The sequence below is a fragment of the Papio anubis genome, chromosome 20 (genome assembly GCF_008728515.1).
Source record: "Papio anubis isolate 15944 chromosome 20, Panubis1.0, whole genome shotgun sequence".
Classification (NCBI taxonomy): Eukaryota; Metazoa; Chordata; class Mammalia; order Primates; family Cercopithecidae; genus Papio; species Papio anubis.
The window spans coordinates 11,624,549-11,638,010 of record NC_044995.1 but is presented as its reverse complement, the minus strand read 5'-3'; the positions used below and the strand labels follow the sequence as shown (position 1 = coordinate 11,638,010).

General features: G+C 46.9%; 1 protein-coding gene across 2 annotated transcripts; it reads left to right on the top strand.

Annotated features, from left to right (window-relative positions):
- The first annotated feature begins 880 nt into the window (after window positions 1-880).
- LOC103880220 (zinc finger protein 551-like) lies at window positions 881-6,651 on the top strand. 2 transcript variants are annotated; one of them, XM_009195437.4, is made up of 2 exons: window positions 881-1,247; window positions 6,339-6,651. In XM_009195437.4, the coding sequence occupies exons 1-2, from the start codon at window positions 999-1,001 to the stop codon at window positions 6,573-6,575; spliced, it is 486 nt and encodes a 161-aa protein (XP_009193701.1). In that variant the 5' UTR covers window positions 881-998; the 3' UTR covers window positions 6,576-6,651. The 2 variants fall into 2 exon arrangements, 1 of the variants encoding a protein (XP_009193701.1); XR_641121.4 differs by lacking the exon at window positions 881-1,247 and adding an exon at window positions 1,645-2,401.
- The last annotated feature ends 6,811 nt before the right edge of the window (window positions 6,652-13,462 follow it).

The following is a 13,462-nucleotide window of genomic DNA, read 5'->3' as shown; positions in this document are numbered from 1 at the left end:
TTTTTTTTTTTTTGGCCGGGGGCAGAGCAGGGGCGGGGACGGAGTCTCACTCTGTCACCCAGGCTGGAGTTTAATGGCGCAATCTCGGCTCACTTTTGCAGCCTCTGCTTCCCGGGTTCAAGTGATTCTCCTGCCTAAGCCTCCCAAGTAGCTGGGATTACAGGCACCCGCCACCACACCTGGCTATTTTTTTGTATTTTTAGTAGAGACGGGGTTTCGCTATGTTGCCCAGACTGGTCTCAAACTCCTGACCTCAGGTGATCTGCCCGCCTTGGCCTCCCAAAGTACTGGAGTTACAGGCGTGAGTCACCGTGCCCGGCCTTTTTTATTTTTGAGACGGAGTCTCTCGCTCTGTTGCCCAGGTTGGAGTGCAGTGATGTGATCTCGGCTCACTGCAACCTCCACCTCCCGGGTTCAAGCAGTTCTGTCTCAGCCTCCCGAGTAGCTGGGATGACAGGCACCCACCATCATGCTCAGCTAATTTTTGTATTTTTAATAGAGACTGGGTTTCACCTTGTTGGTCAGGCTGGTCTCTAACCCCTGACCTCAGGTGATCCACCCGCCTCGGCCTCCCAAAGTGCTGGGATGACAGGAGTGAGCCACCGACCCAGCCCTTTTTTTCTTTTATATACTTTTTGAGACAGGGTCTTGCTCTGTTTCCCAGGCTGGAATGCAGGGGTGCGATCATACCTCACTACAGCCTTGATCCCCGAGGCTCAAGTCATCCTCCAACCTCTGCCTCCCGACTATCTGACACTACAGGCGTGGGGTAATTTTTAAAGTTTTTTGAGACATAGTCTCACTTTGCCGCCCAGGCTGGAGTGCAGTGGCGCGATCTCAGTTAGCTAATTTTTAAATTTTTTGTAGAGATGGGGGGGGAGGGTCTCACTATGTTGCCCAGGCTGGTCTCCAACTCCTGGGCGCAGGCGATCCTCCCGCCTCGGCCTCCCAAAGTGCTGGGATTACAGGCATGAGCCTGGCCAGCATTTTCTGTTTGGATGTTTTTACGTAACCGGAGTCGTCATGATGGAGGTACAGTTCCTCGGACTTCCGGCTCCCGGGCTCTGGAAATCTCAGCTCGGACCCGCCCCTTCCGGCGCCGCCTCCCCCGAGTCTCCCGGCAACACAAGAGTTCCGGGCTCCACACGCTGCGTCTGCGCAGTGCCGGGCTGAGGCCTCCAGAAATGTGGGAGTCGGTGCGGGGCTCCAGCGTGGCCAGGAAACATGGAGTTGCTGGCCTAGAGCGGGTGGGGCCTAAAGGCAGGAGTTAGGGTTCAGAGAAAACCAGCCCAGGGGCGGGTTCCCTCCGCTACCCATTCAGCCTCAAGCGAGGTGGGGTGTGGTAGGCGGGCTGGTGCCAGAAACCACGCCAGCCATTGTTAATAACAGTCATCCCCGCCGGGCGCGGTGGCTCACTCCTGTCATCCCAGCACTTTGGGAGGCCGAGGAGGGCGGATCACCTGAGGTCAGGAGTTTGAGACCAGCCTGACCAACGTGGCGAAACCCCGTCTGTACTAAAAATACAAAAATTAGCTGGGCATTGTGGTGCGTGCCTGTAGTCCCAGCTACTCGGGAGGCTGAGGCAGGAGAATCGCTTGAACCCGGGAGGCGGAGCTTGCAGTGAGCCGAGATGGCGCCATTGCACTCCAGCCTGGGCGACAGAGAGAGGCTCTGTCTCAAAACAACAACAACAAAACCCAAAAAACAGTCATCCTCCAGGTAGAAGAGACAGAAAAGAGGGTGCGGAAGAGACTTAAAAGTCTCAGGCCTTCAAGCGTATTTGCCTCAGCCACCCAGGAATCGTGCAGGAAAACTAAAACAACATGGCGACAAGCCCCTCAGTCTTGGGGAAGCGGACGGTTTCCCAGCCGAGCTTTAGGAGGAGGCGCCGCGGGGCCTCACGGGTGACGTTGTCCCCCGGGGGTGGTTTGCGCGGAGGGTGGCTTTGGGCGCGCGTAGAGCCGCGCGGCGCCTGGGCCGGCGAATCCCAGGCACAGTCATTTGCGGCCCTGTCCCGGCGCACGAGGGGCCAAGGCTGGCGGGGGGCTGGGTCCGCGCGGTGGCGACTGCGTCCTGCCAGCTTCCATCTCTCCGCCTGAGGCGGTTGCCAGAGTCAGGTCTCCAGGCCGGGCGCTCACGCGTCTGTGCCCAGGGAGGCCCCAAGATGCTGGTGAGGCCTCCACCTGGACTGGTGTCCAGGCTCTTGACGCTGTCGTAAGAAGGAATTCATGGAGGAGCAGAGCAAAGTGTGGAGATTCATTGCAAAGGGAATAAATACATACTGAAGAAAGAAAAGTGCAACCATACCACAGAGCATCACGCCCAACGGGGTTTGGGGCTGCTACCTGTAAATATTTATTTAACCAAGGGGTGGAATATTCATGAAGGTTCTTGGAAAAAGGTAAACACTTATTTGTACTGTGGTGCCACCCGTTTTTATACTAAATATGGGTGTTCCCCAGAACTGTCACAGTGGGTGTGTGACTTAGTATGTAAATGAGCACATAATGAGAGGTCCTAGCTGAGACGGGTCAAATCCAGCACCATGTTGGGTCCAGTTGGCTTTAGCCAGCTTGGCCCACACCCTGGTTTTCAGGGTCTTATCCGCCGCTAACTTATGCAGCTATTTCAACGATTTCCTTTGCTAGTCATGCGAAACTGTTGCCTGGAATTTTCCGTTCTCCTGCGACCACCTTTATTATTCCTGTCTCAAGGGGCACCCCATTTGTGCCTGTAGGGAGATTGCGTTGCGACCCGGCTTCTGGCTGCTCATGCAGCCTCAGCCAGATGGTTGTGTGTTTGAGTCCTGTGTTCATTCCACAAACATGCAGCGAGGCTGCGTGGGTTCCAGCCCTTCCTACGCACTTCCCTGCTGCGTGACACTGGCAAGTTGCTTAAGCTCTCTGTACCCCATTTCCTCCTCAATAAGGCAGGGATGGTGATAGTACTAGTTCCAAAGGATTATTGTGAGAATTAACGTAATACATGAGTTAACATGTATAAAATGCCTAGAACCTTGTCTTTGGATTCCCTCAAATATCCAAGGTGTTTGTACACTAAAGGAAGACACCCAACTTAATTTTGGATCTACAGACCTTGCATTATCTGCAAAATACCACTGGCTTCTTGACACTGAAGTTATACAAATGTGCCATAATTTCCTTCACGAATTTCTGGTGTATGTTGATGTTGCTTGAATTAAAACAACCCTGTGACAAGTGGCCTCGTGGAAGGCTTTGCACATGGTTATGCTTGTTTTCTGTGGCTGAACTTGTGGGATTTACCTGAATCACCTGTAGGCAAGTTTGTCCCTGCCTCAACATGGTCTCCTGTCTTTCACAAGACTTCAGTGTGGCCCCATGTCAGCTAAGGCTGAGACTTGGGGCTACATAATTGGGTAGGGCATAGAGCCAGCCTGGATTCTCACATCTGTTTGTCCTTCCCATAATCTGTTCCTCAGCCCTATGCCCTTCCTCAGGAGGTGCAGGAAATGACCAAAACCCTGATGAGTTTGCATTACTTTTTGTTGTTGTGATTGAGATGGAGTTTTGCTCTTGTTGCCCAGGCTGGCGTGCAATGGCAGGGATCTTGGCTCAGTGCAACCTCCACCTCCCAGGTTCAAGTGATTCTCCTGCCTCAGCCTCCCTTGTACAATGCCAGCAACAAAACCCAAAAAACAGTCATCCTCCAGGTAGAAGAGACAGAAAAGAGGGTGCGGAAGAGACTTAAAAGTCTCAGGCCTTCAAGCGTATTTGCCTCAGCCACCCAGGAATCGTGCAGGAAAACTAAAACAACATGGCGACAAGCCCCTCAGTCTTGGGGAAGCGGACGGTTTCCCAGCCGAGCTTTAGGAGGAGGCGCCGCGGGGCCTCACGGGTGACGTCGTAGCTGGCATTACAGGAGCCTGTCACTACGCCTGGCTAATTTTTGTATTTTTAGTAGAGATGGGGTTTCACTATGTTAGCCAGGCTGGCCTCGAACTCTCAACTCAGGTGATCTGCCTGCCTCGGCCTTCAAAGTGTTGGGATTACAGGCATGAGCCACTATGCCCGGCCAGTTTGTGTTACTTTTTAACTTGCCCCTACATCATTTTCCAGCTGTGTAATAAATTTAACAAGCATTTATTGTGTGTTGAACGCTCACTTTTCTGGGTTAGTGATTCTCACTTGGTGGCAGTTTCGCCCCCTAGAGGACAATTGGCAACGTCTGGAGACAGTTTTGGTTGTCACATGGATGCTTCTGCCTGGGTAGAGGCCAAAGACACTACTCAGCATCCTACAGTGCAGTGGATGGCAGCCTCCCCACCCACCCCAGTCTCCTACAGAAACAGTTATCCAGCCCAAATGTCAGTAGTGCCCAAACTGAAAAAAATACAAAAAATTAGCCGGGCTTGGTGGCGGGTGCCTGTAGTCCCAGTTACTCAGGAGGCTGAGGCAGGAGAATGGCGTGAACCCAGGAGGTGAAGGTTACAGTGCACCGAGATCGTGCCACTGCATTCCAGCCTGGGCAAAAGAGCAAGACTCCATCTCAAAAAAAAAAAAAAAAAAAGAAAAAAAGAAAAGAAAAGAAAAGAAAAAAACCTTGAAGTCTAGAGCTAAGATCTTGGTCTCTAACGTGCCTGCACTTAATGAAAGTCAGATGTAAAAACTAATAAGTAAAAAAAAATTTGATATATAGAACAAAATAAGAGTATATACCCAACAAGGGGTATGTGTAAAAAAGTTTAATTCCACAGTGTGATAATGGAAAGATTCACAAGTGATAAATTTTAGGAAATGACTAGGAAGTTGGTAACCAAATAGAGATGCACCAAGAAAACAAGGAGACACTTTTCTTTTCTTTTCTTTCTTTCTTTTTTTGAGGTGGAGTTTTGCTCTTGTTGCCCAAGCTGGAGTGCAATGGTGCGATCTCGGCTCACTGCAACCTCTGCCTCCTGGGTTCAAGTGATTCTCCTGCCTCAACCTCCTGAGTAGCTAGGATTACAGGTGTGCGCCACGATGCCCAGCTAATTTTTTTTTTTTTTTTTTTTTTTTTGAGACAGAGTCTTGCTCTGTCACCTAGGCTGGAGTGCAGTGGTGCAATCTTGGCTCACCTCAAGCTCTGCCTCCCGGGTTCATGCCATTCTCCTGCTTCAGCCTCCCGAGTAGCTGGGACTACGGGTGACCGCCACCACACTTGGCTAATTTTTTTGTATTTTTAGTAGTGGCAGGGTTTCACCATATTAGCCAGGATGGTCTCGATCTCCTGACCTCGTGATCTGCCCACCTCAGCCTCCCAAAGTGCTGGGATTACAAGTGTGAGCCACTGCGCCCAGCCTAATTTTGTATTTTTAGTGGAGATGGAGTTTCACCATGTTGACCAGGCTGGTCTCAAATTCCTCACCTCAAGTGATCCACCCACCTTGACTTCCCACAGTGTTGGGACCACAGGTGTGAGCCACCATGCCTGGTCGAGGAGAGACTTCTGAATCAAGTTAATTTCATCTGTGAGAAAACATGTACTGAGCAGAAAGTCTATGAATGTGAGGCTTTTGTCAACAGTATCCCCTCAAGACAAAACTCCATGAACATGTCTTAAGTGGAAGGGGCTTGAAGCATAATTTTGATTTACTTAATTATAGAAGAAATAACCTTTATCAATTTAATGGAGATGAAAAATCATTTGTTCAGTTATAACTCACCTTAAATGAAGCATGAAAAAATTCATGCGGCCGGGCGCGGTGGCTCAAGCCTGTAATCCCAGCACTTTGGGAGGCCGAGGCGGGTGGATCACGAGGTCAGGAGATCGAGACTATCCTGGCTAACATGGTGAAACCCCGTCTCTACTAAAAATACAAAAAATTAGCCTGGCACGGTGGCGGGCGCCTGTAGTCCCAGCTACTTGGGAGGCTGAGGCGGGAGAATGGCGTGAACCCGGGAGGCGGAGCTTGCAGTGAGCCGAGATCGCGCCACTGCACTCCAGCCTGGGAGATACAGTGAGACTCCGTCTCACAAAAAAAAAAAAAAAAAAAAAAAAAAAAAAATTCATACAAGGCAGAATGTAGTGAATGTAAGGAGGTATTCAGGCAGAAGTTATACCTAATTGGACATCAAAGAATACATACTAAAGACAAACTCTGTGGATGCAATGAGTATGAGAAACCCTTTACTGATTGCCCATCCTGTGCTAGACACATAAGAATCCACACAGGTGAGGAACCCTAAGAATGCAGTCTCTGCCTGAAAGCCTGAAGCAGAAAAGCACACCTCCTTATACAATGGAAAATTCACACTGGGGAGAAACTTTATAATTATAGTCAATGTAGGAAAGGCTTTACTGATAGTTCATCTCTTTTTCAGCATATGAGAACTCATATGGGAGAGAAGCCCTGTGAAGGCAATCAATGGGAAGAAGCCGTCAAATGCAGCTCAGCTTCCTTGCAGCATGACAGAACCGATACAGGAAAGAAAACCTGTGATTGTAAAGAATGTGATAAAGCAACAAGAAACAAGACCTCCCAGCTCATCCTGCATCAAAAAACTGATTCTGGGGGAAGCCCTGTGAATGTACTGAACGTGGGAAAGCTTTTAGTGTGAGTTTTCCTCCTTAAGGCAACGTACTAGAACTCACACTGAAGAGACACCCGACAAACATAATACATGTGGAAAAGCATTCTGTTGCATGACTGACATTATTCAACACTAGGAAATCCTTCGTGGAGAGAAACTGTTATGTCTCTAATGCACATGAGGAAGCCTTCCAAAATAGCTCAGCCGTTACTCGACTTGAGAGAACTCATACTGAAGAGAAGCCCTATACATTTAATAAGTGTGGAAAAGCCTTTGCTCACAGTTCATCCCTTAGTGAATGTGCAAGAACTCATATGGGCAAAAAAATGTTGTGAATCAAGCCTTCAAAATTAGCTCAATATTTATTAGAAACTAAAGAGTTCATACTATATGTTAGTAATTTTTTTTTTTTGAAATGGAGTCTCACTCTTGTCGCCCAGGTTGGAGTGCAGTGGCACGATATCAACTCACTGCAACATCTGCCTCCCTGGTTCAAGTGATTCTCCTGCCTCAGCCTCCCAACTGGCTGGATTACAGGTGCCCACCACCATGTCCAGCTAATTTTTTTTTTTTTTCTTTTTTTTTTTTTTTGAGACGGAGTCTTGCTCTGTCGCCCAGGCTGGAGCACAGTGGCCGGATCTCGGCTCACTGCAAGCTCCGCCTCCCGGGTTCATGCCATTCTCCTGCCTCAGCCTCCCGAGTAGCTGGGACTACAGGCGCCCGCCACCTCGCCCGGCTAGTTTTTTGTAATTTTTAGTAGAGATGGGGTTTCACCGTGTTCGCCAGGATGGTCTCGATCTCCTGACCTCGTGATCCGCCCGTCTCGGCCTCCCAAAGTGCTGGGATTACAGGCTTGAGCCACCGCGCCCAGCCGTCCAGCTACTTTTGTATTTTTAGTAGAGACAGGGTTTTGCCATGTTGGCCAGGCTGGTCTTGAATACCTGATCTCAGGTGATCTGCCTGCCTTGGCCTCCCAAAGTGCTGGGATTACAGATGTGAGCCACCACACCCAGCCTATATATTAGTAATCTAATGAGCTTAATAGAACTTGTATATTTTCAAACTCTGTTATATTAGAAATTACTTTCTAGACCTAAAAGCCAACTTATTATTAAAGGTTTATGGAAAAAACTGGGTGGGTGCAGTGGCGCACACCTGTAATCCCTGCACTTTGGGAGGCTGTGGTGGGCTGATCACTTGATCCCAGGAGTTCAAGACTAGCCTGGACAACATAGCAAAATCCCATCTCCACAAAAAATACAAAAAATTTAGGCAGACATGGTGGCATGTGCCTGTGGTCCCAGCTACTTGGGAGGTTGAGGTGAGAGGCTCACATGAGCCTGGGAAGTGGAGGTTGCAGTGAGCCATGATCATGCCACTGCACTCCAGCCTGGATGGCACAGCAAGACTGTCTCAAATAAATAAATAAATAAATAAATAAATAAATAAATAAAAGGCCAGGTGTGGTGGCTCATGCCTGTAATCCCAGCACTTTTGGAGGCTGAGGCTAATGGTCAGGAGATCGAGACCATCCTGGCTAACATGGTGAAACCCTGTCTCTACTAAAAAATACAAAAAATTAGCCAGGCATGGTGGCAGGCACCTGTAGTCCCAGCTACTCGGAAGGCTGAGGCAGGAGAATGGCGTGAACCCAGGAGGCGGAGCTTGCAGTGAGCCAAGATCACACCACTGCACTCCAGCCTGGGCGACAGAGCGAGACTCTGTCTCAAAAAAAAAAAAAAAAAGAGATGAGAAAAAACTTACGTTAGGCCTGTGTTTTGTATAATATAAAAGTTTAAACATAAAAAAGAAAAAACAAAACAAAAAATCCAAATAATATATGCAGTTAAATGGTGTATCTCATATTGTATACAACTTACATAAGGTCAATTATGACATCTTTTTAGTCTTTTCTAGCAGTTATATGAGTATCTACCTTTATTTTTATTAAAACTTTTTTTCAAAGACAGGGTCTCTCTACGTTGCTCAGGCTGGTTTCAAGCTCCTGGGCTCAAGCTATCCTCCTGCCTTGGCCTTCCACAGTGCTGGGGTTACAGGCATGAGCCACCACACCTGACCGATGAATACTTATGTTGATTTTTAAGAAATCAGAAGGAAATGTGTATATTTTTATAATTATTTATTTAGAACATTACACACAAAGGTGATTCAGTGGAGAAATGCAGATGTTTTGCATTCCTGTTAGCAGTTGTGTGAGTATCTCATTTAAAAATGCCTAATCCAACACAAACTAAAATGCTAATTGCTTTCTTACTACAGTGTCACTTGATATTATGTAAAAGCAGAATCGAATCTTCATAAGCAGAGATCACGAGGAAGCACCGAAGCATACTACACTGACTGATCAGTTTTCTCAAGTACATTTCATTCGTTAAAAACGTTAATTGCATTCATGTTCTAGATATTTATTTTAAATGCCGTTTGGGGTCATAAGTTGAAATGACCATAAAAGTCATTTCACAGGTCATCCTTCAGAGTTGTCATCTTCTGTATCTATATCATTTTATTCAAGCACAACAGGAATTTTTAATATTCATTTTACGTTTTATTTATTTATTTATTTATTTATTTATTTATTTATTTATTGAGACAGAGTCTCCCTCTGTTGCTCAGGCTGGAGTGCGGTGGCGTGATCTCGGCTCACTGCAACCTCCACCTCTCAAGTTGAAGCGATTCTCCTGTCTCAGCCTCCCGAGTAGCTGGGAGTATGGGCATGCACCACCACGCCAGGCTGATTTTTGTATTTTTAGTAGAGATGGGGTTTCATCTTGTGGATCAGGCTGGTCTCGAACTAACCTCAGGTGATCCACCCGCCTCAGCCTCCCAAAGTGAATATTGTTTTTTTTTTGAGTGATATTCAGAACAATGAACACTAGTTCATGGTCACGGAACTTCCTTACTAAGTTATCTTTTCCGTCTCATCTGCATTGCTTTTCTCTTCTTTTTCCCTCCCTACATCTGCAGTGTCATCTCAGGAACTGCCATGTTTCTGCCTTGGCACTGAGGCTCTAAGAAGAAAGCTAATATATGTCAGGTTCAGGGGAATCATTTCATGAGCTATACTGATGTGTTTAAAGTTTTACTCTGACTTATAAAAAATTGTAAAAGTAAGTAAGAGTCATTCGTTTTAGTGAATAAATACTTTTCTAGGGACAATTTCTTTGGCAAGAATGCTTCTAAAACTTGCTTTTTTTGAGACAGGGTCTCACTCTGTCACCCAGGCTGGTGGGTAGTAGTGCAATCATGCTCACTGCAGCCCTGACTCCTGGGCTCAAGTGATCCTCTCACTACAGTCGCTCAAGCAGCTGGGGCTACAGGCACACACCCACACCCAGCTGTCATAGAGCTGTCAATCAAAGCATGTGCTTGCTGAAACTCCTAGATACTGCTGTTCTTTCTGCCCAAACTGTGCACTCATTGGTCAGTCAGTATAAGTAATAATAACACTGAACACTTACATAGTTGTCAGCCTATTCTAAGTACTTTACATAAGCTGAGTTAATTTATTAAATCCTTCTAAGACTACATGAGATAGATTTCATGCTTAAGCCATTTTATATATATATACACTTTTTTTTTTTTTGAGACAGAGTTTCACTCTTGTTGCCCAGGCTGGAGCACAACGCTGCCCTCTGGCTCACTGAAACCCCCACCTCCCGGGTTCAAGCAATTCTCCTGCCTCAGCCTCCCAAGTAGCTGGGATTACAGGTGCATACCACTGCACCTGGCTAATTTTTTGTATTATAGTAGAGACAGGGTTTCACCATGTTGGCCAGGCTGGCCTTGAACTCCTGACCTCAGGTGATCCACCTGCCTCATTCTCCCAAAGTGTTGGGATTACAGGCGTGAGCCACTGCGCCTGGCCTCATCTTAAATTTGATATATGAGAACATTAAGTAATTTACCCTCAGTCACCAAGATTGGAACACAGGCAGTCTGAACAAGACAAGATTCTTATCCTTGTGGCACTCTTTAAAAGATTATTTTAATTCATGCAGAAACATGCTATGTTCATGGATGAGTGACTCTAAGACTGTAAAGGCTGAAGTTCTTTCAAAATAATTCACAGAGCTGTGAATTTACCCCAGGACTTTGTTTTTACCCAGAGCTTGACCCCCAGAAGCTTCCTGTGGGCAAAGGAGGTCAAGTTCAAGTTAGGTCAAGGTCTCTGGTGGGATGGCCACTGTCCTCCTTGCTGCTTCTGGGAGGGGCTGGCTCAGTGTTTCACTTATAGCTGGTGGGAAGAACACAGTTTTCTTAGACTGATGGTTCTGAGGGCTTCCAATCAGACCTGTTGTTCAGAATGTATTAATATTTATTCTTCTGTAGATCTGCCTTCTTTTTTTTTTTTTTTTTTTTATTTGAGACGGACTGTCGCTCTGTCACCAGGCTGCAGGCTGGAGTGCAATGGCGAGATCTCGGCTCTGCAACCTCCACCTCCCAGGTTCAAGCGATTCTCCTGCCTCAGCCTCCCAAGTAGCTGGGACTACAGGTGCGTGCCACCACCACGCCCAGCTACTTTTTGTATTTTTAGTAGAGACGGGGTTTCACCCTGTTGGCCAGGATGGTCTATTATCTCTTGACCTCATGATCCGCCCATCTCAGCCTCCCAAAGTGCTGGGATTACAGGTGTGAGCCACTGCACCCGGCCTAGATCTGCCTTCTTAAAGCTCAATCTGTACCTGAGAAGACAGCGCTACTAAGGTAGTATTATTACTCACCGTATTCATTTTCTATTGCTGAATAGCAAATTGCCACAAACTTAGCATCTTAAAACCACACTCGTTTATTTGCCCACAGTTCTGTAGGTCATAAGTCTAGACAAAATTGGTTGTGCTGTCTGCTCCAATTCTCCCAAAGTGGAAATCAAGATATCAGCCAGGGCTGAATTCTCATCAGGAGCTCAGAGTCCTCTTCCAAGTTCATCCAGCTTGTTGGAAGAATTTGATCCTTTGCAGGCTGTTGGGCAAAGATAACTCAACTTCTAGAAGCTACTCTCTGCATGGCCTCCTTGGTTTTCAAAGTTAGTAACAGCAAATTTCTCATGTGTCAAATTCAAATCCCCCTTCATGCTTCATGTCTCCGGGACTACAGGAAGGGACTCATCCCTTTTATGGGCTAACATGATTAGATCAGGACCACAGACGAATCCCCCTTTCTTAAAGTCAACTGTGCCCTTTTACACAACTTAATCAGAGGAGTAAACTAAATTATAGTCACAGTCCCAGGAATTTTACCAGGAATCTATACCAGGGGCTGGGATTTATTTATGTATTTTTATTTTTTAATTTTTAAACTTTTTTTGAGACGGAGTCTCGCTCTGTCGCCAGGCTGGAGTGCGATGGCACGATCTCGGTTCACTGCAACCTCCGCCTCCTGGGTTCAAGCGATTCTCTTGCCTCAGCCTCCAGAGTAGTTAGGATTACAGGCAAGCACCACCACAACCTGGTTAATTTTGTGTTTTTAGTGGAGATGGGGTTTTAGCATATTGGCCAGGCTGGTGTCAAACTCCCGACCTTAGGTGATCCACCTGCCTTGGCCTCCCAAAGTGTTGGGATTACAGGCGGACCTGTATTTGTGGACCTAAACACGGGAAAGGTGTAGTAGTGTGGGGTGCCGTGGCTCATGCCTGTAATCCTAGCACTTTGGGAAGCTGAGGTGAAGAGATTCCTTGAGCCCAGGAGCTGCAGACCAGCCAGGGGGCATGGAGATACCCCATGTCTGCATACACACACACCCCAACGTCCCCCACCCCTTGCCAATATTAGCCTGGCGTGGTAGTGCATGCCTGTAGTCCCAGCTACTTACTCCGGAGACTGAGGTGGGAGGATCGATTGAGCCCGAGAGGTCGAGGCTGCAGTGAGCTGTGATTGTGCCCCTCCACTCCAACCTGGGGATCAGAGTGATATCCTGTCTCAAAAAAAAAAAAAAAAAAAAAAAAAAAATAGTACAATAAGCATGTGGTATGAAGGATTAAAAAAAAAGGTCCACCTGCGTAGGGCACTTACCATGAATGCAGCTTGCAGGATGGGAAGTTGCTCTGGGTGTTGTGAGTGAGTGAATGTGAAGGCCTGGGACATTGCTGTAGACTTTATAACACTCTACGCTTAGGCTACACTGAAGTTATATTTTAAAAATATAGTAATTGTGCTATGATGTTACTTTGGCTACCGAATCACTGGGCGGTAAGGGCTTTTCCAGCTCCATTATGATCTGACGGGACCACCATCACGTATGCGGCTCATTGTTGACCAAAACATGGCTACGCGGCGCATGACTGTACAGAAACTACTCAAGTAATAGCAGTGATGAATTTGAGAGAAAAGATAAAATAAAAATAAAGTATCTTTGAAAATTGCTCAGAGTAGATTTTATGTTCTCACCACAAAGAAAAGCTATGTAGAAATTACATGGCTACATTTCACCCTTCTACAATGTATATGAATATGGAAACATCATGTTGCATGCCATAAATATATACAACTTTTGCTTGTCAATTTTAAAATAAATAAAGATCTAAAAACCGAAAAAGGCCGGGCGCAGTGGTTCATGCCCGTAATCCCAGCACTTTGGGAGGCCAAGCTGGGCAGATCACCTGAGGTCAGGAGCTCGAGACCAGCCTGACCTCGAACATGGTGAAACCCCGTCTCTAGTAAAAATACAAAAATTAGCTGGGCGTGATGAAGGCCCCTGTAATCCCAGCTGCTTGGGAGGCTGAGGCAGGAGAATCGCTTGAACTCAGGAGGCAGAGGTTGCAGTGAGCCGAGATGGCGCCACTGCTCTCCAGCCTGGCGACAGCAAAACTACAAAACAAAACAAAACAAAACACAAAACAATCCCTCAAAACCAAAAACAACAACAAAAGGCCCCAAACTACTGTATGACTTGGCTTC

Coding starts and splice junctions, on each gene's coding strand:
- LOC103880220 (XM_009195437.4), top strand. CDS start 999: ATGTTTTTACGTAACCGGAGTCGTCATGATGGAGGTACAGTTCCTCGG. Junction 1,248..6,338: donor GAGTTGCTGGCCTAGAGCGG/GTGGGGCCTAAA, acceptor TCTCTTTTTCAG/CATATGAGAACTCATATGGG.